The 27,229-nt window shown below is 43.0% G+C and overlaps 1 protein-coding gene across 1 annotated transcript; it reads right to left on the bottom strand.

Moving 5' to 3' along the window:
* Window positions 1-4,742: 4,742 nt before the first annotated feature.
* tmx1 (thioredoxin-related transmembrane protein 1) lies at window positions 4,743-10,700 on the bottom strand. The gene is made up of 8 exons (XM_069160693.1): window positions 10,491-10,700; window positions 10,026-10,141; window positions 9,348-9,393; window positions 8,194-8,322; window positions 7,846-7,891; window positions 6,800-6,901; window positions 6,607-6,673; window positions 4,743-6,516 (listed from the first exon to the last, which is right to left on the bottom strand). The coding sequence occupies exons 1-8, from the start codon at window positions 10,688-10,690 to the stop codon at window positions 6,281-6,283; spliced, it is 942 nt and encodes a 313-aa protein (XP_069016794.1). The 5' UTR covers window positions 10,691-10,700; the 3' UTR covers window positions 4,743-6,280.
* Between the last annotated feature and the right edge of the window lie 16,529 nt (window positions 10,701-27,229).

Below are 27,229 nucleotides of genomic sequence, written 5' to 3'. Positions count from 1 at the left end.
ACTTGTAGACGATCCAACAGGACCAGATGTGTGTTTCACACCAGGTGACAAGCTCCACAACAAACCCTTGTATCCATGGGAATGGCTGCTCTGCTCGCTGAGTTTGGTTTCAAACTCTGAGTAAACATCGACCTCCTGAATGGAGCGGGAACGTCATGACACCAACACAAACCACAAACCACAAACCACAAAGGTTCATCCACACCTCTGCACACTTCATTATTTAACAACCGAATGACCAGATGTGTCTCTCAGGAGTTGGGGGAGACCAAGCAGCAACAACCACAACCTGATATTGAAGCTTAAAGTGTAGTTTCACTGAGGACCACTAGGGGGTGTCTTCATAGACTCCATCTGTAGTTCCACTAAGGACCACTAAGGGCTGTCTCCAACAGACTCCATCTGTAGTACCACTGAGGACCACTAGGGGCTGTCTCCAACAGACTCCATCTGTAGTACCACTGAGGACCACTAGGGGCTGTCTCCATAGACTTCATCTGTAGTACCACTAAGGACCACTAGGGGCTGTCTCAATAGACTCTCATTGAAAAAACATCCAGTTCACTCCTGAAATACAAAGTCAGCTAAATGTTTTCCATTCATTCAGGTCATCATTGTGTCATTAGATAAACTCCCTCCTTCTGATCAGTGTTGAATAAAAAAAATTGTAATGCTTCAGTTTGGCTCCACTTTACACAGATAGGTGATGTCATCATCAACTAAATCCTACAGCCGATGGTGGAGACCAAAGATGGAGCTAAAAGACAGTGAAAGTTGCTCCGTAAAAGCTGGAGGTGTAAATAAACAACTGTTTACCATTTCAACTGAAATGTCAAAAGGTTTTTTTTTATTCCTGCTGACTCCAAGAGGTCAATAAAACAACTATCAATGCTACTTTAATCACGCTGTGACGGTCTTTCATGACTCTCTTATCTGTCAGAGGAAAACCTTTTTATTCGCAGCAGTATTGTGGCGTTTCCTTCGTGCTTGAGTCAAGCTGTGAGCGTTTATTATTCCTTTAAATGGACCTCACTGAGTTTTTTTCTTCCTCTTTGGCCTCCTGGGATGTTTCCTCGGCTTTGGTCCTCGTTGTGAACTGGCCAGAAGATTTTCCTGTGTTTATACTGCAGGGAGCCCGTTAACTATTTTAGTATCCTGATCTTTGCATTCAGACTCAGGGTTTCTGTCTCTCTGGTGGTTTCCTGAAAATATACCTGCTGCAGACTGGAGGGGCGACACGACAACAAACCTTTGGGTTTCATTTTTAGTTTTGCTGAAGTCACCATGTAATTATCTGGTCTGAGAGGAAGTGACACAGCTCGGAGATGTAAATATAGAAGGTGGTGTTTGTGGAAGAAAAATCATTTTGGTCAACTGTAATCACAGTGGAGAAACAATTAGTCACTAAACAGTCAGAGTTTGTTGTGAGCGGTACAATGAACACATTGTGTATGTGGGCTGAGCACAGGAGGGAGTGTACATGTACATTCACTATTTATTCAGTGAAATAACAGGACAAGACAAGGTTTTTCATGGTCTGAGCAAAAATCGGAAAAGTAGTTCCCACCTCTTCTGTTGGTTGACCTTTAATTAATTTATTAAAAAGTGAAGAAACATGGTTTCTAATGAGGCTTAATGAAGGATTGAGTTTGTGCTAATCCCTTTAGTCTGGAGCAAAGTGCTGCAGAGTGGATAAATGACTAAATAATGTTGATATTGCCCTTTTATTAACAGCATAAAGTCGGCATGTAAATAAATGTTTTCAAAAATGCTACAATGCATTTAAATACATGAGGAAAAAAAAGTTAAATTTGAATTAAATGAGCTATTTTTTCATGTAATAGGCAAGGCAAGGCCTAGGAACAAAGTTTCATTAATTTTGAAACTAAGTGGAGTCCAAATATCTGAAGATATTAGCACATGAAGCCTGAATATGAAGTACTTATAAGTTCCAGTTCAGCTTGTATTTAGATGAAACTGTAGTCAAATGATTTAAGGAGGTTTTTTTGTGTCATTATGAGGAAGATTATCTCCATTCAAGAACAAAACAAACATGGTTTCTGTCTCCAGATGATCTGCCGACTTTCAGATTGATGAATAAATCGCCGTGTTGAGCCCAAACAGAGGACTCTTCCTCACCCTCTTCATCCTCCCTCTGGTTTAACGGTGTGACCTCTGGAGGACGTCGAGCGGACACAGCAGCTCCAGAACAACTGCGGCCTTGTTGAACGCTCACTCACAGAGAGGCAGGATCGTTTTACTCTCTCCTGCTTTTCTCAGGCATTTCTGTGGTCGCAGCTAAAACCTTCTCTGGCTGCCAGCCACCGATTTCAATTTAAAAAAAACTTCCTCTGCTTCGTCCTGCAGAGGAATAAAACTCCTCCCAGAAACAGAGGAGGACGGGCAGCGGTCCAGTCGCAGGCTGCAGTCCATCATGTGTTCAAATAAGTTCCCATTAAAATCAGGAGAGTCGACACACAGAGGAGCTGCAAAATAAAACTGATCTACTGAGAAACAGAATTGTGGAAACAGACTGAGAGGTTTCAACATCCTCACAGGGACATCAGGGACAGAATGATGGACAGAGTCTCAGATCGGTTACAGTAACTGAGTACTCGACTACTGCAGTTTTCTTTTTCTTTCTGTACTTCTACTACACTTCAGAGGGAAATAATGTACTTTTTAACTGTACAGCTGTTTTTAGTTTTCACATGAAGATCAGACTTTAAAAAACATATTTAGAGATAAAAGATTTTCTTTCTGTACTAAATGTATTCAAATCTAAGTATGCAGTTCAGTGAGCAGCAAGCAACTAAACCCCAAAGAGACAAGATGACCTCAAAGACACATAAAACAACTAGAGACCAAATGACCTGAGACAGACACTCTAATATAAAAGCAATACATTATATTACTCGTTTAATATAAACTATCAAACATATCTAAAGTAGCTGCTGATACTTCTGTATGAAGTAGAATTTGAAGTAGTTTTACTTTACTTGTACTTTTACACTGTAGTACTGTTACTTTGACTTTTATGTCTCGTCTTCCTCCCCGAGAGCCTCAGCAGGCCGATTGTTCTTCACGTCGGTGTGAAATATTTCCGTCTCGTCGGCTGCCGATAAATCTGACAAACAGGCAGCCGTCTCCACACTCTCAACGTCTCTCTCTTCTTGCCGATTTCACCTCCTCACAGGTTCAATGGACACGAAGCACCATGAGTCTCTCACTACGCTCTCCCTCCTCAGTTTCACACACGTTTTATTCAGTATCCTCAAGCACAAATACTGTCAGTGAGACCAGTTTCTGTCGGAGAACAATCTGCAGAGTCACATCCTCTCATCCATCGCACCTCCTGTCAGAGCTGTGATTAAAACACACACTGAGGTCTGAGATGTTTCCTCTGAAGCACCAGCATCAGGGTGGAGCAGCAACATGAAGTCAGCAGGATTCATTTACTGAGCGTCTGCACAAAACTTCACTGCAGTCCATTAAATAGTTGTTGGACATTAAAGTCCTCAGACATCCAATGAAGTCGTGCTGTGAATGTGGTTCAGCTTATTAAACACAATCCAGTTCTTCTGTTACAGCAGAAACTAAGACGACAGAAAACCATCTGGACCTCAGCGAGTTAATGAGGAAGAAGAAGAGCAGCGCTGCCATCTGCCTTCAACTCGGAGCAGAGACCAGCTCAGAGGAGTGTGTCCCAGAGTGTCTCAAGTGTCTCAGTCTGTCTCAGGGTGTCTCAGAGTGGTTCAAGTGTGTGTCAGTGTCTCAGTGAGTCTCAGCGTGTCTCAGTGTCTCAATGTGTCTCAGTATGTCTCGGTGTGTCTCACAGTGTTTCAGTGTGTTTCAGAGTGGTTCAAGTGTGTGTCAGAATGTCTCAGTGAGTTTCAGAGAGTCTCAGGGTGTCTCGGTGTGTCTCAGTATGACTCAGCCTGGGCTCCAGTACAGCAGGGGAATCCCATCCAACACAGATGTTAAACAGAGCGTGTGCAGAAGCTGCAATCAGAGATCTAATCAAGACACCAGGCTGCCTCATTAATCTGAAGGGCTTGAAGAGGAGACCCCCAAGGACAGACAGAGGAAATAGCAGATTTACTACAACACACAGTAGAGAGGAAATGTCCTGCAGTGAAGTGTTGTCCCCTGAACACGACCCAGAAGGAGGGCAAGAGGGACCTCTGCTGGTCAACACTGGAACAACGATCAGTTCTCTTGCTTACGAATATGTAATACTGATCAATGTGCACTATGTTCAATAAGTTTACAACATACTTATCTAATGCTCATTTTGGAAAAAGAAAAAAAAAGAGCTTTATTTGAGCCGGTCAGGAAGTTTCTTCTCTGAACTTTGTTCCAATAACGGCTCCAATTATCCAACATTAAAGTCTAAAATACATAACGGTCTCATGACCGCATGTTTTCCTTGTGACCCTTTGAAGGGGGCTCAAACCTTATGTTGGATACCACTGCGTTAAACAAAGTGTATAAAGTAGTTCAATGACAGGTTGATGCTTCTGTATCAACAATCTAAAAACGTTACATTAATCAGCATTTTTCTGCAGACGTACTTTTACTTTAGTCTGGAGTATTTCTACTGAATACACAAAAGTGAGTATTTGTGTTTCCACTGCTGCAAAGTACATTGCTGTACATCTACTGCAGCAGCCCGTCCCTGAAGTCGTCTCACTACTTTAATCTCTCAGGTTTCTGTCTGGAAGCAGAACAGGAGGTCCAAGTTTCAGCATTAACTCTTTATTCAAAGAACCAATCAGGAGCGCCGCCCCTCAGGGCGAAGTGAAGATGCTACAAGCCTCAAATCAAAGAACACAACCTGCTTCAAACATCACCGGAAGATTCGTCGGATTATTTTAGGGATGAAAAGAAAAATATAAAAAGAAATGAAAGTCAATGCAAACGGAGTGAGATGTGAATAAAACAGAGGTCCGACCCACTCGGAGGTCCTGCTGCTGTAAGAGACAGACGGTGTCCTTCAACGAGACATCGGGGGACAGACGACGACAACGTCACGCAGACAAGAACCTGCGGTGGTTAAATAAAGAGATGAACGTGGTTCGAATCGTCTCCGTCGAGTCCTCGCGCTGCCGAAGAAGAGACGGACGAATATGTTCCCCACACTATATAAAACGGACCCACGTGGTTCCTCCCTCTCACCAGAACATGCTCCGGTCCACAGAACCTCTGCTTCTCCCAGTAAACATTGTTCATTAATTAGAGAATCACAACTAAACAGCAGAAACTAACAGGAAATGAACTGATGATATATCATAAAACATACAGTATGTACACGTCAACATTCACCTTTTATTTTGACTCCATATAGGTCCGTTTATTATCAGCATCCCGTTTCTGACATCCAGTTACAGTCTGTTGTGACTGATGAGATGCTGACAGAAGAGCACCTGACCGACACGTACCTCTGCTGCTCAAATATTCCTCATGATTATTCTCACAGGGTCAGTGTGTTTAAATCCTGATTTCTACTTCCTGTAAAGTCATTGTTATTTCATGAGGCTGAATGGAGGATAAAAATCCCCAAATCAGCTGTATGTTGTTACTGATGATGTAACCTGAACGCTTCCTGCTGCTGCTTCACATTAAAAACGTTCAACTGGTCAAACACGGGCTTTTATTGCGAAGCAGCCACAGGAAATACAATGTACACGTGTAATTTTGGCAGTACAGAAACAGGAAGTTAAATGTTAGGACCGACATTTAAAACATTCAGGACATGTTTTCACTTCTTTAAACACTGAGAGGGGAACCGTGTGTGTGTATGTGTGTGTGTGTGTGTGTGTGTGCGCGCGTCAGGTTTCTGTGCAACATAAAATAGCCGAAAAGTAAAATTCAACAACATAAACCACCAGCATGTAATATTAATAACAATATTAATAATAATAACTGGGAGATAAAAATATAATACAGATGTTTAGAAAAAAAAAAAAATGCATAGCATAAACAGCGTTGACCTCCAACTGTGCTGCTCGTCTCACCTGAACCTCCGACACTTCCACAGGTGACACCAGGTGTGAGGAGTGGTTCTGATTTTGTGGGCGGAGCTGGCAGCTCAGGTGGTGGTTAGAGTCTGCAGCCCTTCAGTTAAAGACGAGGGAGGAGGAGTAGGAGGAAGGTTTCGGACTCCCCGCTTTAAACACTGCTGCTCAGAACCACGGCTCCTCCCACTCTGCTGACTCCATGGTGCTCTCATTAAAAAAAAAGGAGGGAGGGGCCTCGTGAAGCTCCGCCCCTAGCTTCTCTAGGTGTCCTCCTCATCTTCCTCACGGCTGCCAATCACCCTCTTCCTCAGAGCCTCGTCGGAGTAACCCTGTCCCTTCGGTTCTGGGCGGCCCTCGGGGGACCCCCTCCTCCTCCTCCAGACGTCATCCTGGTCCCCGTCCTCTTCCTCCTCCTCTTCATCATCATCCTCCTCGCCGTCGGCCTCGTGGTCCTCGTCCTGCTGCTGGATCAACCTCGCCTGCTCTGTCTGTTTCTCTGTGGAGGAACATTTAAAGCATCACAGTGTTTGTTCATGATGATGAAGATGATGAAGATATGTTCAGTGTGATGTGACATGAAACTCACTCTGGTAGTAGTTGGGAGCAGAAAACCTCCGTGAGGGGAAGACGAAGTCAGCGATGAAGACAAGGAGCTGCACAGAGGAAGGCGGGGACTTTAACCACAGGACATGTGTGTGTGTGTTTGTATTTGCTGAAGGCTGGAATAAAAACTAAAAACGGTTTTAATAAAGTGTTGATAAAGTGTGTGAGTGACTCACCAGTCCGAGAGCGAGGCCGGAGAACAACGTGGCCAAACCGAAGATGACGTACGAGCCCCACACGGGAATCCCAAGCTGCTCCGTCATGTAGTTATGACAACGCTGGGAATCACAAGACACTTTACAAACTGATGCTCTGGAACGTTCGGACTCGCCAGCTGATGATTCAAATGAAATCACTTCATTTTTATTATGATTGAAGGAGAAGAAATCATGTCGTTATTCAGCGTAATGTCGGACGCACCGAGTCTATGGAGACAGCCCCTAGTGGTCCTCAGTGGTACTAAAATGGTAAATGGTCTGTACTTGTATAGCGCTTTATCACCTTTTGGTCTCAAAGCGCTTTAACATGGTTTTCCATTCACACACTAATGAGACAGATCACCATGCAAGGTGCTGCCATCAGGAGCACATTCACACACTGATGGTTCACCATCAGGAGCAACTTAGGGTTCAGTGTCTTGCTCAAGGACACTTAGGCATGTGGACAGGAGGAGCTGGGGATTGAACCACCAACCTTCCAATTAGTGTACAACCCACTCTACCGACTGAGCCACAGCCTCCCCTACAGATGGAGTCTATGGAGACAGCCCCTAGTGGTCATCTGTTATACAACAGATAAAGTCTAAGGAGGCAGCTCCTAGTGGACCACAGTGGTACTACACTTTTAGGGACACCTCTGCATTGGCTTCACTTTTCAGACCTGAAAGCTAAAAACATTTTTACAGATCCGGTTTATATGTTTCTACTTTGCACATGAAATCCAGTCTAACAAATAGACACAAAACAAACACTTCACTGTATAATTTAAGTTTTTTTCCTCCATGATGACACTCCGGTGCAGCACTGAAGGGTTTCTTCACAGCACATAACCCACCACAGCTTCTCTGTAAGCTTGGTTTCACCCATATTTGGGTATATTAGCTGTAATATTTATGGTAGACAGTGCGTTTTTAAATAAATATTATAAAGATTAAAAGTGCAAAATTACACAAAAATTCCTCTTTCTTAATGTAATTGAAGTGAAAAGTAAAATCTTGACTTACCCGGATGAACATGGAGAGCTTGAACAAAGCTGACATGGAATTCATCCTGTTAACGGAGGAGAGGAGGACAACATGTCAATCAAACTGTGACATCACTACAAATGATAAAACACTGAAACATGACAGGGTGGAAGCAGGAGGGTGGTGGTGGTGGGGGGGTCTGTGAGTCTCACTTCAAACCAACACAAAGAAACTAAAAATAGAGAAAACGTCTGAAGTTATTTTCTTCCGTTTTACTGGACTGATGTTAAAACTCTCACTTCTGATTCTAACCTGAAATACAGAAGAAAATCAAACAATAAACCAGGAAGCGTCTGAACATCGATGTAATCCAGAACCAGAACTCACAGAAAGGAGGACGGGCCAAACCACGACGACACCGGCTCCACCGCTGTCCATTTTTGCTCGTCCACGAAGCTCAGGAAGTCGTCTTTGCTGCGAGCGCCCTGGTACTTCCTGAAGACGCCGTCCTTACAGCTGAGACACACACAGAGGGACACAATCAGTCCAATGAAAACTCAGCTGCTATGAGACAAACAGAGGCAGTCGGAGCTGAGGCTCGTATTCAGTTCACGACACTGCGAATCAGGAAAGTTCCAACAAGGGAACGAGTTGAGGAGCATTCACAAGCACATACACATTCAGACATACTAGATTTATGCTGATGAAAGACTAAATATATTTCTCTGAATGATGATGATAAATAATCCAAACACAGTTCATGAGATCTTAAAGGAGCTGCGAATACATGTGATTTTACAGCAGCGTTAACAGACACATCATTCTATAGGTGTGAGGACCATAAAAATAAAACATAATAATAATAATTATACATCAACTGTAGCTCAAAGTGTTTTACAGGAGAAGGTAAATAAATACAAAGACATTTAAAATAGGAGAGTTCAGTTAGTAAGACAAATTAGTAAATCTAGAAACAAGAAGTTGTTCATGATTATTATCACAGGAAATGATCACATGCAACCGTTTCTCAGAAGTTGTTTAAAAAAAATTCCTTGGACTTGCAATTTTTTTTTCTTTCTAGTTTCTGTAATTTTACAGCAGAAAAACAAAATAACAAAAGGGTTGAGTAATTTTTTGGCAGGGTCCAACTCTGGCAAGATGTTTATACAATGCATTCCCTGACCTCTAACCGTAACCATCATAACTGACTGCCAAACCCTCAACCTAATCTAACCCTCAACCTAATCAATTTAACCTAACCTAACCTAACCCCTTAAACTAACCTAACCCAAATACTTAACCTAACCCAAACCCTTAACATGACCTAACCCAAACCCTTAACATGACCTAACCCAAACCCTTCACATGACCTAACCCAAACCTAACCTAATTTAACCCTAAAACCAAGTCTCAACCCTCAAACTGCCTTTTAAAGTTGTGATGAGAAGCCTAAATGTCCTCCTAAATATAACACACAACTATATGCAGACATGTACTCACACGAGGAAGGAATGGAAACCACAAAATAACCAAGAACTTACTGATAAATGGTAGGAAGAGAGGTGATGATGAATCTCCCGCTCAGACCTGTCAGAGAGAAGAGATGAGATCTGTCAGAGAGCAGGAAGGAACATCTTCACTCATCACTGATCTAAGAGCAATGTCAGGTTCAGGACTGAATTAACGTCTGACAGCAGAGACAGACATTAATGTTCACATCTTACAGAGACGGAACAAGAGCAGTAATAAACTGTTAAAACACCCGATGCAGACGGACATCATCTCTCAGTTTGCCTGGTTGCGAACCAAAAAACATTTCAAGAACCGACTCGTCGCCATGTTGCTTCTTATTACAGCCGTTATTCCAGGATTGTGAGGATTTCTGAGACAAATCAACAGACAAGTCTGAAACCAAACTGCCTTCAAAACTCAAATAAAAAGACATCTACCACCTGATTAACCCTGGTAAACATCACCAGAGCTACACTATGACGTTTCCATACACACATTTTCAAGGTATTTAAAATACTTTATTTGCAAAACAAGACATTTAAATGTAATTTTACATCATAATCTGTTTCAGCATCAGTAAATAAACTCGTTTTCCACCATATATTAAGATAAGTATCATCCTGATAGAGGATTTAAAGTTTTTAAAGTGCTGTCTGGACACCCTGGACTGTCTGTTTTTCTTTTTGTCAGAGGTCGCTCAGGCCTACCGGGCTGCTCTGTCACGTCCACCTTGGCTATGTTGACCCCCATGTCCTCTCCCCAGTCCGCGAACTCCTTCCACACCGGCTGGAGCTGCTGGCACGCCGGACACCATGGGGCGTAGCTGCGGGGTGCAACGTGTCACAGGTGAGGTCTCAGGTAGACTACAGTTACTAACATGCGCGTGCAGGTAATCAGACATCAACATGCTGGTAAACACTAAATGTTTAGACGTGCACTTAGTTAGCCTGCTAGTTAGCAAACTGGCTAACATATAACTCTGGTAAACTGGTTAACTAAAGAAGGCAGACATGTTCACAACTTGTCCGGATTAAATGAAGGCAGACAGGATTATTATGAAGTAAAACTGGACCGGAAACAGGAATTCAAGCCCCATTTAACGAGCTCAAAATGAAACTAACGCGCTAGCTAGCTGGTTAGCCGTTAGCACTGGAGGTTAGCAGGACACTGACAATTCAATCATCCACTCGCCCGCCAGGATTTCCTCCCAGTTCTCGTCGGTCACGTCTTTGAGGCTGTCCGGCTTGGCGAAGACCGGCAACGACGTTAAATATATCCCCAGAAATAAAAAGGAGACCCACGAGCGGGGTTTATTTTGCCGTGGGAACATTGCCGTGCCCGTGCTGCTGCTGCTCGCTAGCAAACACGCCATGTCTGGTCTGTCTTACTTCCGCTGAGCGCCTTCCTTGTCGAGAAATCCTCTTTCCTAGGACGGCGAAGGTATGACCCCACCTACTCTGGCTCTGATTGGCTTACTGTCTTATTCTTACCCTAATTATAACCAAGCATCAGTCCTCATGCCTCAATATAACCATTCCTAGCCAATCAGAGGTACAATAGGGCGAAGCTTGCCTTCACCATCCTAGGCAAAAGAAAATTCACTTCCTAGTCAGCTTTATCTGTGTGAATACATTAAGCTGCTTTGGAGACAGGCGCTGTTTAAACGTGTTGTTTACATCATTCTATTCATAATTAAAATTAACTAATACAATCTAAGACTTTTCTGAGCTCATTTTCTTTACTAAACATTACATTTAATCTCTAACGGAATGTAGCCTACTAACAAAAAACATACAACCCCTGTAAGCTTGATTTTTCTTTTCTTTAGTCCTCCTTTCTGTTTAAAAAAAGAAGTACTAAAGAAAGTAAAGACTGACAGACCTCCACCTTAATGTTTCTTCCTTTTACATAAAATCCTGCTGAAAGATCACTGCAGGAAAATATTTTATAGTTTTTAAACGTTTATTACCGGCAGGTGGTGCTGTTGTCCGGTAAATCAAACAGGAAGGAGGCAGCTATGACTAATGTGTGTTTGTGTTAACGAGGTACCACTTTGTGGTAGTGAAGGCATCTTTTATTTAGTGTTTATAAGCTGTGAGTAATAACTTTATTATTCGTATTACATTAGTGACTTAATCAAATTTACATTATTATTAATAAAAATATTCCAACCCCTCCTTCAAATCTAAGACTGGAAATCTCAGCGAGCTTCTTCTGCTGGAGGTCAAATAGATTTCACTGAGAGAAAATATTGAGAGTATTCATGTTTGAGTCTGAACGCATTAGTTTGCTATTCTGTACATACAAATCTGTCTTTCCCTCTCAGCAGACTGACAGCTTTGTTCTTGATTTTAGTCTGACATAGTTTCATCACTTCCATCGTGTGTGTGTGTGTGTGTGTGTGTGTGTGTGTGTGTGTGTGTGTGTGTGTGTGTGTGTGTGTGTGTGTGTGTGTCTGTGTCTGTGTGTCTGTGTGAGAGAGAGTGTGAAGAAGTCTTGTTTCTCTGCACGAGAGTACGTCTTTCTGAGTGCATGTGCAGAATGAGAGCAGTTATTATTGCTGAGAACCTGCAGGTGGACTGCAGCCGGTTATCAGTGCACCTCACACTCTAAAAATACTCTGCAGATGACATCCTTTTGTGGCCCTTCCTTCGCCCCTTTTCTCCAGCCATCAGCTCTGCTCCACTTACAGCACAGAATGAATCTTCTTCCTGCACGCCACTCGTCTGCTCCGTTAATTCGGTGCAGCAGCAAGGAGAATCAGTGGAACTCCAGGTGGTCCATTGGAGGTGAGATCGTCGTGGTAACCGTACCTGAGTTCAGCCTTGGTGCTGCCAAGGAGAGCAGAGTTTCTCCCACTGCTGTGATAACAAACACTCACTTTGCTGCAGAAGATTTTTCTAATTTTTACATCTAATTTTCCTGTTGATGAAGCTGTTGATAGCTGGCCAGAGGCTGATTGTTGCCATGGTAACTGCTTCGCCACAGCGAAGCTTGCAGGATGCCAGTTACAGACCTCTCTGTGTTTTCAGTCCTTTAACTGTTTTTCTATTTGAACAGTTTGTCTCTGGGTTTATACGTAACTCCAAGCAGCCATAATCTACATCTATATTTCTATATTAACGAGAGGTCACATGACTACCGTGTGCTGCTTCTCATTGTCTTTCAGCTCTTTGTTTTGGTTCTCTTGGCCTGTAACTTTGCTGCATGACATTTCCCAATGAGTGGGGTCCTGCAGAGCCAATATGTTGTTGCACCACCATCAACACATCACAGTGGACAGCAGGTGTTTTCCATCACCAGTAAACAGCAAACACACCTGTGTGACATCACTGATTAGGTTTAGGTGTAACCAGGGTTGTAATTTATTGAGACATGTCCTTGTTAGATTAAGAACAACCCAATAACTGAAACTACTTCCCTGAACAGAAACCAGAGGTCCATGTTTCAGGAGCTGATCAAACACGTGATGTCTTCTTTCCATGTTACTTAGCAGCCGTGATTAAACAGAATCACATGTAAAAAGCCTCTGAGTGGATGCGAAGGCCATCAGCGCTGCGCTTTATGTGCCACTGTGCTGTTACATCGCTCTGAGAGCATCCACGTGATGGCTGATAGGTTCCTGCAATTTCATGGCTTTAGGAGTGAGGAGTGAGAAGTGGCGCTTCGGCGTGGGAGTGGGGAGAGGCTCCGCAAACTGAGGCTGCACACAACAACCAGAGTCTCCGAGTGTTTCACATCGTTCTGTCCACAAAACTCAGATTTATCTCTCATGTTTTCACCTAAATTCAAGACATAGGGGCATTCAATGAGCAACATTTAGGATGGGTACTGTTCTCTGAGGACAGCCTTGCCTCCAGGAATAATCAACTGAATGGTTCGTTTGTTAGAGCAGATGATTTCCAGTCCACTGTTTTAATAAGAGTTTGATTAGATTGGTTCTTTCTTATTTACGCAGTCCAAACTTGAAAGAAAGGTGTTCACTGTGAGGTCAGTCGGCTTCCTTTGTTCCAATATGTGATCCAGGTGAGCTGACTTCCTGTTTCGAGGATGTGGGTAGAGCCACAGGAAATTAAAAAAATTAACAATGAATTAAATGTATGTCTCTAAATGACTTTCAACACAGGCCAGTGAACTTGTTTGTTAATTTTATAAAATAAGAGTTACCTGAAGTCTGTCCGCGAGTGAAACACACCTGAATTAAAGTTAAAGCTGCATTCAAATGTGATTTTGCACTGATTATAGTGGATATTATTTCATGCTGAGTGCAGCAGACTCACCTGTAGCTCTCTACCTGTCATTAATGAGTTGAGTGTTTTCACCTGGATCTGTTTTTTTATCTTATTGAAAGTTTATGACAGGATCTGACATGTTTAAGCATGATGGTGCGTTCATGGTGTCATTAACTCAATTTATCTATTACGTTTTATTTTGGAGTGCAAATACACTTTAAAAGCACAAAAAAAACCCAGAAAAACAACAACGTTAAGAATATGAATGTCTAGAAAAATTTGAAAATAAAAGTGCAAACAGATACTTGGTCTGAGAGTCATCTTCATCACACTGATGTGTTTTAAGATCAGACTTGAAGATGGAAGACGGTGTCGGCCTCCTGAACCTGCAGGCTGGGAGCTGGTTCTGTAGGAGACCTGAAGGTCGATTCAGGTCCTGGACGCTCTGAACCTCAATGTTCTGTTGGAACCGGGAGATCTTCCATGTAGGATGGAGATGGACTGTTTGATGTTTTATAGGCAGCCAGTGAAGAGAAGCTGAGGTGGTGGAGACTTCCTTTCTCTCCCATCAGCCCTCGATCAGCTGGAGGTTCTTCAGGGAGGACATGGAGCTACAATAATCAGCACAGAGGTAACACATGTGGATCAATGTTTCAGCAAGATGTTCCTGATTTTATTAATCTCAGTTCTTCATCCAAGTCAATGAAAATATTGAAAATATACAGTTTCAGCTTCTTGAACAACATAAATCAATAATCTCATTTACATTTATCGTCAATAGAAATAAATCAAATCTACTTCTACAAAATAATCAGTTCAGGTGTTTGACTCATGAATGTAAACATGAGCACATGGCTACTTAATATTCATGATGCTGTCAGCAGCAGCCTGCCTGAGACTGTTTCAGTTCAACAGTCAGTCGGCAGCTTGTAACCCGCCTGCACGGCTGGCGGTGAGGAGCCTGATTTGGTTTGTAAATCCGACCACACCTGGAAGAGTCCGGAGCAGCAGGAGGTGTTTCCTGTCGTGTCAGCAGAGCCAGAGCGATGCCGACGTGATGTTTCCCCAGTGGTAAGACAGAGAGCAGCAGACATACCTGAGAGTGATAAAGCCTGGTGCAGCACTTACAGCTGAATACCAGCTGTGTTAGCATCCTCATCAACATCTGGAGGCATTGAAGCGGGTCTGATCACCTCAGAGGATTCATGTTGTGCCCCTCGTACATCTTACTCTGTTTCACAGGGAGGTTCACAGTCACTACATCACAAGCAATACAACAATAATGTCTACATTTCATATGAACTATGTCAACACCACTGAAAGCTCCTACAATCAGCATCAGAACCGGACCGTGGCGCGATGGAAGGAGGAGGTCTGATGCATTCTGGGAGGAAGGGGAGCTGGCAGAGGCAGCGTGATGCTCTGGGAAATGTTCTGAAATATCTGAACTCTGCTGCACAAACAGTTCAAGGTGTTGATTTGATCTCTGGAGGAATAAGTCCAATCCACAGAGGCAGAACCTCTCATCTACCAGGACCTAAAGGATCTGCTGCAGAGGTCCAGTACCACAGGAGACCCTTCAGGGGTCTGAGGAGCTCGGGCCTCGTCGGGGGTGTCAGACAGGTTGTGATCTTCTAACAGCCTCAGATAATGGACTTGTCTCTATACTTGTTTTTCTGGACCTCGGTGCTGCTTTTGATGTGATTGATCACACGATTTAATTACAGAGATTGGAAGATGTTACGAGGATAAAAGAAACTGCATTAGACTGGTTCAAATCTTACTTATCAGATAGATTTCAGTTTGTTCATGTAAACAACGAGTCTTCCAGACAAACGAGAGTTAACTATGTAGTTCCACAAGGCTCAGTGTTAGGCCCAATACGTTTTACTTTGTACATGCTTCCATTAGGAGATGTCATCAGGAAGCACTGCATCAACTTCCATTGTTATGCAGATGAAACACAGCTATATCTTTCTATAAAACCAGACCAAACAAATCAATTAGTAAAACTTGAAGAATGTCTGAAAGACATAAAGGCCTGGATGACCAACAATTTCCTGCTTCTAAATTCAGACAAAACGGTCCTAAACACCTCAGAAACTCTTTCTCTAATCACTTAGTTACTCTAGATGACGTTGTCCTGGCCTCCAGCAAAACTGTGAGGAACCTTGGAGTCATCTTTAATGAGGATTTGTCCTTTAGACACCATATAAAGCACATCTCCAGAACTGCCTTCTTTCATCTACGTAATATTAATAAAATCAGGAAAATCCTTTCTCAGCGTGATGCAGAAAAGCGAATTCATGCATTTGTTACTTCCAGGCTGGATTATTGTAATTCTTTGTTGTTAGGATGTCCAAATTACTCATTAAAAACCCTGCAGCTGATCCAAAATGCTGCAGCAAGAGTACTGACGGGATTTAGCAAGAGAGATCATATTTCTCCAGTTTTAGCTTCTCTTCACTGGCTTCCTGTTAAATCAAGAGTAGAATTTAAAATTCTCCTGCTGACTTACAAAGCTCTTCATGACCAGGCTCGTTATACACTGAGCTTCTTTCCTCTCACTCTTTAACTCTCTACACACTCATATCTCACCATTACATCTCATCAACTTCATGCTTTTTCTCTCCCATAGTTTTTGCTTGTTGTCTATTGCCTCTCCATTCAGTTCCCTCGCTCGCGTAATTTCAGTTTTTTCTTTTGCAGATGTCTCCGGCCGTGGAGCTGCATGTCTCTGCTCTGTGATTGTTGTCTCCACCAACAGTTCTTGTCTTGTATCCCTATGCTGTCCTTTTCTCTCTATGCTCTCCTCTCACCCCAACCGGTCGAGGCAGATGGCCGCCCACCTCTGAGCCTGGTTCTGTCGGAGGTTTCTTCCTGTTAAGAGGGAGTTTTTCCTTCCTAGCTTATGTCGGAATTGTTGAATTTCTCTGTATAATGTTGTAAAGTTCTGCTGTGAGGACTTTAATGTGTTAGGTGACATGAAATGACCTGTGTTGTGATTTGGCACGATATAAATACAATTGATTTGATTTGATTTGATTTGATTTGATTTGATTTGATTTGATTTGATTTGATTTGAATTGAATTGAATTGAATTGAATTGAATTGACTCATCACCGCAGAGCTCGGAGGTTTACAGTATGCAGAGTGTCCGTATTGCAGTGTGGGGTGTGAAGGACATGAAGAGGAGGAGTGATGAGGAGTGACGTCACAGAGGGAGGAGGTGGTGCCATTAAAATGGATCAGTCGGACAGTGGGTCAGTGGGCCGCGGAGCCCCACTGAGTCTGCTGAGCTCAGCTTCCACCCTGCATCGTCACTGACACTATGAGACTTCCACTCAGGCTGAACTTATTCCGTCAGGAGTCTTCGAATGAGTTGACATGAACTCGCCCGTTAACATCAGAGAGTCTGAGTCATGTGACATCTTTCACTTCCCTCTTTGATCCCAGATAAACTTTAATAAATTCTCTGTTTCGGTGCAAAACATTTGACAGAAACGAGGTCGCTGATATTTAAATGAGAGACTTGATGTGTTGTTCTGTTTCTCAGAGAGATGGATTAGAATCTGCAGCGGTGTCGGCTCCTTTAATGAAGTGCATTAGTTTGGATGTTGTGTTTGGTAGTTGCGGAGTAGCAAGAGCAGGTTGAGGCTGCGAATGAGTTGTGGAGCGTTCGTCGTTGATGGTGCTGCAGCTCTATAAATGTGTCAGGCAGCAGCAGGGGAACAACGCCTACTCTGGTCCTCTAATTGCATCTACACGCATGGAGGGAGGCCGGGATTCATCTGGAACAAAAGACTTCTGCGCCATCCGTCTTCTTGTTCGTTTTCTATCAGCCGACTTCCACCATTGGGAGTGAAGACGGGGATCATCGTGATAGTTCTGACGAACCGCTGGAAGAGGACGAAGTCATTCAACATGAGAGAAGGTGGTGCTACATGTGAGGTACCGCATTCACTCTTCGAGCTTTGGGCTGACTGCATCTGACTGAAGTCGACAAATTTCCAGAGTCGGGCTGAATATGAACGTCACTGAAGAACAGCGATGCAGCACCTCGAAGAAAAGTCTGGCATGTCTGAATGTTTTAGTTTTCACCTGCTGGATCTGACATGTCCTACGATGTGTTCCTAGACGTCGACCAATAGGATGATAGCGTGCTGTGTGACGTGCATTTGTAAACATGGCGAGGAGGTGAAAGTGTGACGCTGCAGGAATCAGAGGAACGGTTCTTTGAGCTGTGACAACAACACTTCGGCTTTTCTGACGTTTACCTGACAGAGTTAAAAACAGATGATTGAGAGCTTCTTGCCCCACCTCCATGACAACACAGGAAGTCATCGTGAACCATGATTGGTTCGGGTCGTACTTATAGTGCTGCCACTCTTCTGACAAAGAAGCGGCAAGCGTTTATGGCTCTGTGATGTAATCTGACAGTTACCATGGCGATAGATCGTCTGATCCTGGTTTCAGATGTTTGGTCCTACAGAGCGCTCACGTGAGGAGCATCCCTCGCTCCCATCAGCTGAAACTGTTGTCTTCAAGTCTTGGTTTGTCCACACTGAAGTATCTCATTAATTTTGATCACAGTTTGATCAGATTTGGACTGTTTTTGACCCCCCGAGGAGCTGTACACCCAGTAGTTCTGGTGTTTCTGCTCTCAGTGTTCCTGAACAATCACAGAGTCTATTTTAAAGCATCTGTGATTAAAAAAACAGCAGCTCTGCTCTGTTTGTTTGTGACTCAATTTCGATGATTCATCCAAATATTAAAGAACACAACTCACTGCCGTCACCGAACGCACCACCGGGACGATTGCCGAGGAGGTGTTAATGCTGATTGGTCAGGAGGAGAGAGGTGTTAAACATGTGACATCACAAACTGTGGAAGAAGCAGCAGCTGTTAAATCTGCAGGTCATTGGTCTTAATGAACAATTAAAGACGTAACAGACTCAATCACTTTGAAAACTGAGAGAAGATGCTGCTCTGTCTTTTATATCTGGATCTGTCTTCAGACTTCCTGCAGTGATAGGAAGTTCATTTATGGTCGATATCTGTTGAGATTTTCTGATGACGGAGTATCAGGGACACAAAAAAAATAGAATTACCACCATCAGGTTGTTCCTGCTCGGCCTCTCCGTTGTCGAGCCGTGACTGAGTTTTAAGGTCTTCAGGAGTTTATTTTGCAGACTGTTTAGATTCTTCAATCTGTTTCTACCTGTGTGTAACTGTAGGAACAGGTTCTGATTACATCTTCATGTTTCTCTGGTGATAATGTTTCACACACCAGCCGTAAGCTGCTGTTCCTGACATCAGGTTTCAGAACCAGGACCTGACATAAAGTGGGTTTCCTGGTTTCGGTGCGTCATAACTCAGTGACAGCTGATGTTCCTGCAGGCCGCGCTGCTACTGCCGGAGACGGAGGACGGACTGTCGGAAGCAGTGGGAGGACGGGACGGGAGAGTGTGAGGAAGAAGCCCAAATAGAAAGAGGTGGGAAGCACACAATGGCGGATCATTCATGGAGAGACACCCACGCAGAAACACACTCATCAGAACCTGAAAAATACTGTTTATGTAACCGCTTCCTGCCTGGAGCGAAGGACATGACTAAGTGCTGCTCACAAATAGACCTGAAACACACGTTAAAGGTTTCTGTTCGTTCCTCTCAGGAATGTTACTCTGATGTCAACAAACACTCGCTACGCAAGCGTTCATGTAAATCCATCGATTTCTAAAGATTATCTCAGAGACGTGTCTGTGGGGCTGCGAGCGCTTCCTGCAGCTCCGCCACCTGCTTTAAGTATTATTAGACATTTTAGACGTTTTACAAAATCATCAAAATAAAGACTCGGAACTGAGCCGAACAGCTTCAAACTCTTCATGAGCTTATATCTATTAATCAATCAGTCAATCAAGTAGACTTCATTTATATGGCACTTTTCATACAAATCCAAGTAAAAACAATGAACCCCCCCTCTCACACACACACACACACACACACACACACACACACAATAAAAGACGATAAAAACAGGAAACACCATCAATCACATGGATCTGTAATGAGGAAACACCCAAAGAAATTAAAAAAGTCAAATAAAATAACAAAATCGAGTCAAAGGAACAGACCTTGAAGTAAAACTCACTAAAGTGTTATAAATAAAGATGCAATTAAATAAATGAAATAAAAAAAAGTCAATTTAAAGTTAAATGAAATATTAAAATCAAGTAAAAGGAACAGACCAAGTAGTAAAACCGTAGAAATAGACCTGCACATAATAAAGTGATAAGACGGACTCAGACCATTTTGTTAAAAAACAATTAAAGGATTTAAAAATTAATTCTGAAGCCGACAGGAAGACGATGCTGAGACTTTAAAATTGATGTGAGGTGTCAAAAAGATTTAGAAATAATTTAGAAAAACTAAAACAGGTCGGACCTGCAGTTTCTATCTTATTCAGTTTATTTAAGTTTATGCAGAAAGACCTGGAGCCGTGTAAATAATTTGCATCCTAAAATAAAGATGTGAATGCTTAAAAGAACCAACCAGATAAATGAATCGTGAATTCATATCAGCAGCTTTTAAAATGATTCCTGTAAAATCTTTCTTTATTATTACTCTCTGCACTTTAACACAGAGGACTGTAACATGCTGGTGGGCAGAAGCTGAATGTAGCGCTGGTTTCTGTACATCAAACCAGATGATGAATGTTTCCCAGAAGACTTACTGTATTTATCCTGAGTGGTCCAGACCTCCTTGTCGGCTCTCAAAGGTCTTTGTTCAGGTTTTTATTTCCATTCATGGCTGCTGTCACTGAGAGGGGGGGGGGGGGGGGGGGCGGAGTCAATGAGCCAACCAGCAGATCAATGGTCACCAAACTGACCTCTGCTGTCCTCATGTAGAGCTGGTGGAGGTCAGATCTCAGAGGTGGAGAGGGGGGGGGGGGGGGGGGGGGGGGGGGGGGGGGGGGACGGAAAGAAACAAGGAAACGACACCATGCTGAATTGTGGAAAACACTGACTTTGTATTTCAGGAGAGAACTTGATGCTTCATCAATGGGAGTCTATGGAGACAGCCCCTAGTGGCGCTCAGTGGTATTACACTTTAAGGCTTTTTTTTAATTTTTAAATTTTTTTTTTTAATTTTTTTTAAATTTTTTTTTATATACAGTCTGAATTGGTCAAACTATCAGTGTACAGTGAGGCGGAGCCTCAGTACTACGTCTGCGCCTTCTAGTCGTTGCTGCACGAACTCCGTTTCTGTTTCATACATTAGGACACGTCGTCCATCTTTATGTGCAGTCTGTGGCCTGCAGGCTTCATGTCAACCTCTATATAGTGTAGGTCTGTTTGTTCACTGTTTGTTCCTTTATATGGGACTGTTCTCATAAATCTACACGATATGTTCAGCAACCTGAGACGTGCCTCCTCATATATTTATGAGTTTCATTCTTTGAGGTGTTTCAGTGTGCAGTTGGTTCATTTAGAAGCTCTTCATATTTCATAAAGATGTTTTAATGGGTTCAAATATCTGAGCTGCAGGCTGCTGTGTTTACAACTCTCAGAGGAGTCTAACGCTTTATGTCCTCTGATGGAGTTCAACATCAAACAGACACACATCGTACACACACACACACACACACACACATCATACAGACAGACAGTGTACAGACACACATCGTACACACACACACATCGTACAGACACACATCGTACACACATACACACATCGTACACACAAACACATCGTACACACACATACACACACAGTACAGACAGACAGCGTACAGACACACATCGTACACACACATCGTACAGACACACATCATACACACACACACATCGTACACAAACATTGTACACACACACATCGTACAGACACACATTGTACACGCACACATCGTACACAAACATCGTACAGACACACATCGTACACAAACATCGTACAGACACACATCGTACACAAACATCGTACAGACACACTGTACAGACACACAACGTACACACATCGTACACACACATCGTACACACACATAACATACAGACACACAACGTACACACAAACATCATACAGACACACATGTACACACACTTTGTACACACACCTGTAAACACTGCCACATCGTATAGTGAGCTGTTCTTTGTGCTCTGATTCTCCTCCCCCTGCTCTGTAAACAAAGGAGTCATGAAATGAATCCTGCAGTAACACGAGCTGCTTCCCTGCTGGATGTTGTGTGGTGGGTGGAGGTGGGGGTGGGGGTAAGGAGACAGAGTTAATGTATAGATGGAGGCTCAGGAGGCCAGAATGAAAGAACAAGAGAACAAAGCAGAGGAAGGGAAACACTTTGCTCCCCGTAGAGGAATCCGTTTGTACATTAACGTCATATTTCTTCATTTTCTTCACCTGTCGTTGAGACTATTTAATCAGAGTCACGTCCTGGAGGAGGAAGAGGAGGAGGTGTAGCTGGTCAATAAAAGGCCTCCACACGCTATACTGCATTATTACTGAGATAATTGATCACCACTTCAACCTGATCATTTATACACTTTAATCAGCAGACTCAGGTTTGACAGCATGTTTAAAGCAGAGATCGATATTTCCTCCTACTCCGCTCCTCAGGCTGCTCTGGGTCAGGAGAACATGCTGTAAGTCCCGGAGCAACAGGAGAGCTGCCTTTAGTAACAAATCCCTGACCCACTCCGAATAAAATCATTAAGCTATTAATTGCAGCGCAGAGTCCCTGCAGAGGCCGCACGGTTGGTGATAGAGCACGTGGAGGCCATTTACTGCTCACATGTCTCCTCAGCAGCCCACACATCCAGCATAGAACTCCACTCTGAGAGATGCTCACACAGATTCACAATGACTGTGACCTCGGCCCTCCGACAGGAAGACACAGGGAAATAACCAGCATGCACTTCAGCTGCTCTGGTCTGTGTTTACACCGACAACATGGCACCGAGAGGGAGAGGTCCAAACCCAGTCAGCAATAAGAAACACATCATTACAGCATTCCTGTAGTATCACTGTGTGCACTGGAGTTCCAACAGCTTCCAGAGCTGTAAGAGAACATAATAAAAGTCTGTCTTTACAGCCTTAAATGCAACAGCAGCAGGTCTGAAACATAAAATACATGAAGTTGAATTACAGTTAATTCAAATTGCAGCAGCTGAAAAGAAAATGTAGAAGATCTTGTTTAATATTTTCTTTCATCTTCTGTTGCGAACTGTTCTGAGCTGGGACACTAAACAAGCTTTAATCATTCCCTCCAAGAAATCTCAATAATTAACACAAATTCAAGCAAAAATCAAAGCAAAATTAAACATTTTTGAACTACAGTGTTGTATTTTCCTCACAGGTCATGTTGTAAAACCTCAGTTTTATACTCCCTGCAGGGAGTCTGCTGGGTGAAATGTTGAGGTGCACAACTGACCTGACTGTCGAAATAAAAGCAGCATGCTGAAGAATTATAGTCCCTCTTGATCTCTTGAAATATAACACTGGACTGAAATTAATAACTTTACAAACAGAATCTGAACCTAGTGCTGACGGTCACAAAGTTAGTTTCAGATGGGTTTAAAAGTATTAATCATCAAAAAGCAGGGCTTTGTTTACTGATCCTGCCTGAAGGCCTAATTTACCAATATTCATGAAGAAAATTCATTTCTCAGGTCGTGTGTGGAGGGCACAGATGGTTCTGATCCATAAACATGAGTTCAGTGGAGGTTTCAGGAAGTGCTGCAGTGAGCTGAGATGACAGTGGGTAGAGTTTGTCCTCTGAGCTGCAGAGTCACGGCGGCAGATGGCGAGAAGAGGAGAGCTGCTGCAGGAGGCTTTCAGGCTGCTGCTTCTACAAAGTTTCTGAAGGTCACGACTCCTGTCAGAGATGATGGATTTATATGTGATGCTCAGGACCAGCACAGGAAGTGCTGTGTCATATAACGGATGCCGTGAGAAGGTAGAGGTGGGTGTGTCTTTGTCCTGATGTTACTGTCAGCTGTGTGTTAAAGTGTTGTACCACTGAGGATCACTAGGGTCTGTCTCCAGAATCAGAATCAGAATCAGCTTTATTGGCAAGGTATGTTTACACACACAAGGAATTTGACTCCGGTTGTAGCTTCTCTCAGTGTGCAAAAAACGAAAACAGACAGACATAAATAGACATATAAAACATAAATAAACATATATACAGCTAAGAAACAAATATATACTGTACATATATACACCTAAACAATAGACTCCCATTGAAAAAGCATCAAGTTCTCTCCCAAAATCCAAAGTCAGTGAATGTTTCCAGTCATCATGGCGACGTTAGATAAACTCCCTCCTTCTGATCAGAGTTCTGGTCCTTCTGGAAATAATTAATCATTCATTACATATTCGGACTCTAACACATGTTTGGGGGCGGGGCCTGTTTGATTGAGCTTGAGTTAATCCAGTTTGTCAGTCTGGAGCTTGATGTCCCAGCGGACCTCTGCTCTGTTCAGTGATGCGTCCCATCAGAGACTTCTGACCCAGACTCAGCACAGATGTTCCCGTCCACTGTCCCAGCATGCATCCTGCTACAGTACATGTGCTATCTGCTGTCGTAGACTTCTTCCTCTCTGGATCTGCTGCTCCATGCCTCTTCCTGTGCTGCAGAACCTCCTTCAGACAGACCCTTTCTACTATAACTCCTGTGAAGGATGAATCTTGTGGAACATCTTGGTCTTCATCATGTTCTTTCTTCCTAAAGTTAAATCATCGTATTACATCAACCAAAGATATTCGAGACATTAATGTGCTCACAACTTCACGGCCAGCGTTCCGGAATTGCTTTTTCATCAGAAACTGCATGTTGAAGAAGTTGACTGGAAGTCGACTCTCGACACCTCTGTGACCCGACATCAGGGTGGATCCTCTCCAACGCTCTTCTTTCTGCAGCCATGTGGAAAATCAGCAGCACATCAGCCACATTTCACCCAGTTTGGACTTCATCTTTCAAACTGCATCCTAACGTCCTTTCTTCAGAGGAAGCAGCCTCACAGTTCTCATCTACTAAACTATTCTAATTCTTTATCTTTAACTCAAAACAAAAGCAGTTGTTCAGAACAGCGTTTTCTTCGCTGCGTAATTTTGGATCCAGTGCAACCATCTATTTTCTATAATTACAGTCACTTCATCCTTTAAAGAGTTATAAAACCACCAGCAGTCTGAAGCCAGAGCTCAGAAACAAAAACACCAGCCTCTTCTACTCAAAGATCCCTCTGCAGCCGTGAAGCTCCTGCAGTCTGGTCTTCTTTACACAGATGGTGTGATGCCTCTGGAGCTGCAGAGGGAGTCTGAGAGGAGTTAACAGACTCAGAGAGACTCACAAAGGAGACTTTATCTCTTATAGATGGCGGAGCAGAACCGACGCAGGACGGCTGAACTGTGAGCTTCAACAACAGAGGAGCTTCTGTCCTCTGAGGTTTGAAAAGATCCTCACATTCAAGGTGTTAGTGAGCTTTTTAAAAGATACTACTACAATACTGAAGATGTCAAAACTGTGAAATAACATGATTTATGTAGTAATCAGACAGAGTAAAGTGGAGTCAACGTGGTCATTCCTTTTTCTACCCACCTAATCAACAACATGCCAGATGCACAAATATTATAATGTGTAGTAAAAATTGTTCGTGGCTTCCAGATCGAGGAAATGAGGCTGTTGCAGAAGTGCCTCAAGCCGCAATACCACCGAGTGCCACTAGAGGTTGGTTCCAAAAAGCCTCCGGCTCCATAGACTCCCATTCAACTTCTCTCATCAAATACAAAGTCAATAAAATGTCTCCACCAGTTATCTCGGTGTTGTTAGCTAAAGTCACTTCTTCTTATTAGTTTTCTGGAGGTCCATCTGAAAATAATCTGTCATTAATTATAAAATAAGCTTCAAAAAGACAAGTTTTTGCGTGTCTGTTTAATTGACAGGCCTGTGGTGCAGTCAGGTTACAGCTATCGGTGGGCGGGACGTAGTATCGTCAGGTTTCCAATCAGATCAGTCAGATCCACCGCTGAATAGTCAGGAGTAACCTGATTATAATAAAAAATCATATTGTAAAATGATCAGTTGGTCGGTTAACGCGGATGTCAGTTTGTGTTTGTTGATGTTGTTGCATCGTCACGGCAGTAAATATCTTTTTTCATTTGTGTTACGACTCCAAACAGCAGCAGGAGCTCATAAATAAAGAGAGTTGCGAGGAGATCTCCCCTCAGATCTTCTGTGGTGTTTGTGTCCCGGCAGCAAGAGAGCGACGAACAGAGAAGGAAAAGATGAAATAAAGACGAAGCAGCGCACAGGAAGTGTCAGCGCGGCCCCAAACTGAGCAGATTACACACAGAACAATGTCATCGTGCTGGAGGCGGCGGCGAGCGCAGACAGAAATAGATGCTACACTTGTTACAACCATTTGGTTTGAATCAACACTGTGTTCGGTTTTAATCCGGGAGGTATTTACACAGATAAACCTGCCATTTGTTGTCTGTTTCCACGAATCTTAGAGGATCATCTGCAGAGAAATTAACTCTTTATGTTCAGCAGAAACTCCTGCTGACGTCTCTTTACTTTGAATCAGCATTTTAATGGATTCACATGTAAACTTTCGGTTGATCAGCAGGGACAGATTACTGAATGCCTGATTTATTATCTTCATTAGACCAAAACCTCCATATTAATGCTCTTTATTCTGTGACTGCTTTAGAGAATATGTAAATGTAATCAGTTTCTGGCCCCACGTCGCCCTCTCTGAGAAAGGCATTCCTTTAAACAGGATTATTCCATTTGGTTTCACTATCAGCGGCCTCGCGGAGCACTGAGACTGAAGGTCCTGTTGCCATGGCGGCCTGAGAAACCACGGAGGTATCTGGCCGAAGAAATGAAGAGGCTCTGGATACTCAAGAAAAAAAAAAAAAAATCCTCTTTTAAGAGCGGCGGCTTTATTTATTTCACAAGGTGTCAGTTTCCATGTTTTCAATCTGCTTCAGGAGGAATCTCTGCTCCCCCAACAGCTGAGAAGAGAAAAACAACAAACAGACCAGATCCTGCATGGGAGTTATAGTTATAATTATAGTTATAGTTATAGTAGGAGGGAGAAGCTGCAGGTTTTATATGCGGTTAAACATAATCTGTCGGTATTTGACGTTTTGTGTTATTTACTTGAGTATTTCCATCCGATGCGACTTTAAACCAGCCTGGTGTTAACAGACCCAGACACAACGTGAATAACTGGTCTGTTCACAGGCTCTGAGTCAATCATCATCCATCAGTGAGGTCACCCATTGGTTTGTGAACGTTATGAAGCCTCCAGTTCGGAGCAGTTTGGAGCAGAAAGTGACCATATTTGGACTAGCTGGGGGAGGAGCCAGCGGTGGATCTGATCTGACTGGAAACATGACGATACTAGGTCCTGCTCACCGATAGCTGTAACCTTACTGCACCACAGGCCTGTCAATCAAACAGACACCCCCCCCCCCCAAAAAAAAAAAAAAAAAAAAAAAAATGTCTTTTTGAAGCTTATTTTCTTATTAATGACGGATTATTTTCAGATGGAGCGCCACAAAACTGATAAGAAGGAGTGACTTTAGCTAACAACACCAAGATAACTGGTGGAGACAACCTCTAGTGGCACTGGTGGTATTGCAGTTTAAGACACTTCTGC

Source organism: Embiotoca jacksoni, unplaced genomic scaffold, assembly GCF_022577435.1.
Source record: "Embiotoca jacksoni isolate LCO1_2020_lvr unplaced genomic scaffold, fEmbJac1.0.p SCAF_27, whole genome shotgun sequence".
In the NCBI taxonomy this organism is placed as follows: Eukaryota; Metazoa; Chordata; class Actinopteri; family Embiotocidae; genus Embiotoca; species Embiotoca jacksoni.
The sequence above is the reverse complement of the archived record's forward strand: the minus strand, read 5'-3'. Positions and strand labels throughout refer to the sequence as shown.

What these genes read in the sequence shown, in the direction of transcription:
- tmx1 (XM_069160693.1), bottom strand. Translation starts at nt 10,690, where the DNA reads ATGGCGTGTTTGCTAGCGAGCAGCAGCAGCACGGGCACGGCAATGTTC. An exon ending in TCTCTTCCTACCATTTATCA is followed by an intron (nt 8,323 to 9,347) that starts GTAAGTTCTTGG and finishes TGTGTGTCTCAG; the next exon opens with CTGTAAGGACGGCGTCTTCA. An exon ending in TGCTCCCAACTACTACCAGA is followed by an intron (nt 6,517 to 6,606) that starts GTGAGTTTCATG and finishes GTTCCTCCACAG; the next exon opens with AGAAACAGACAGAGCAGGCG.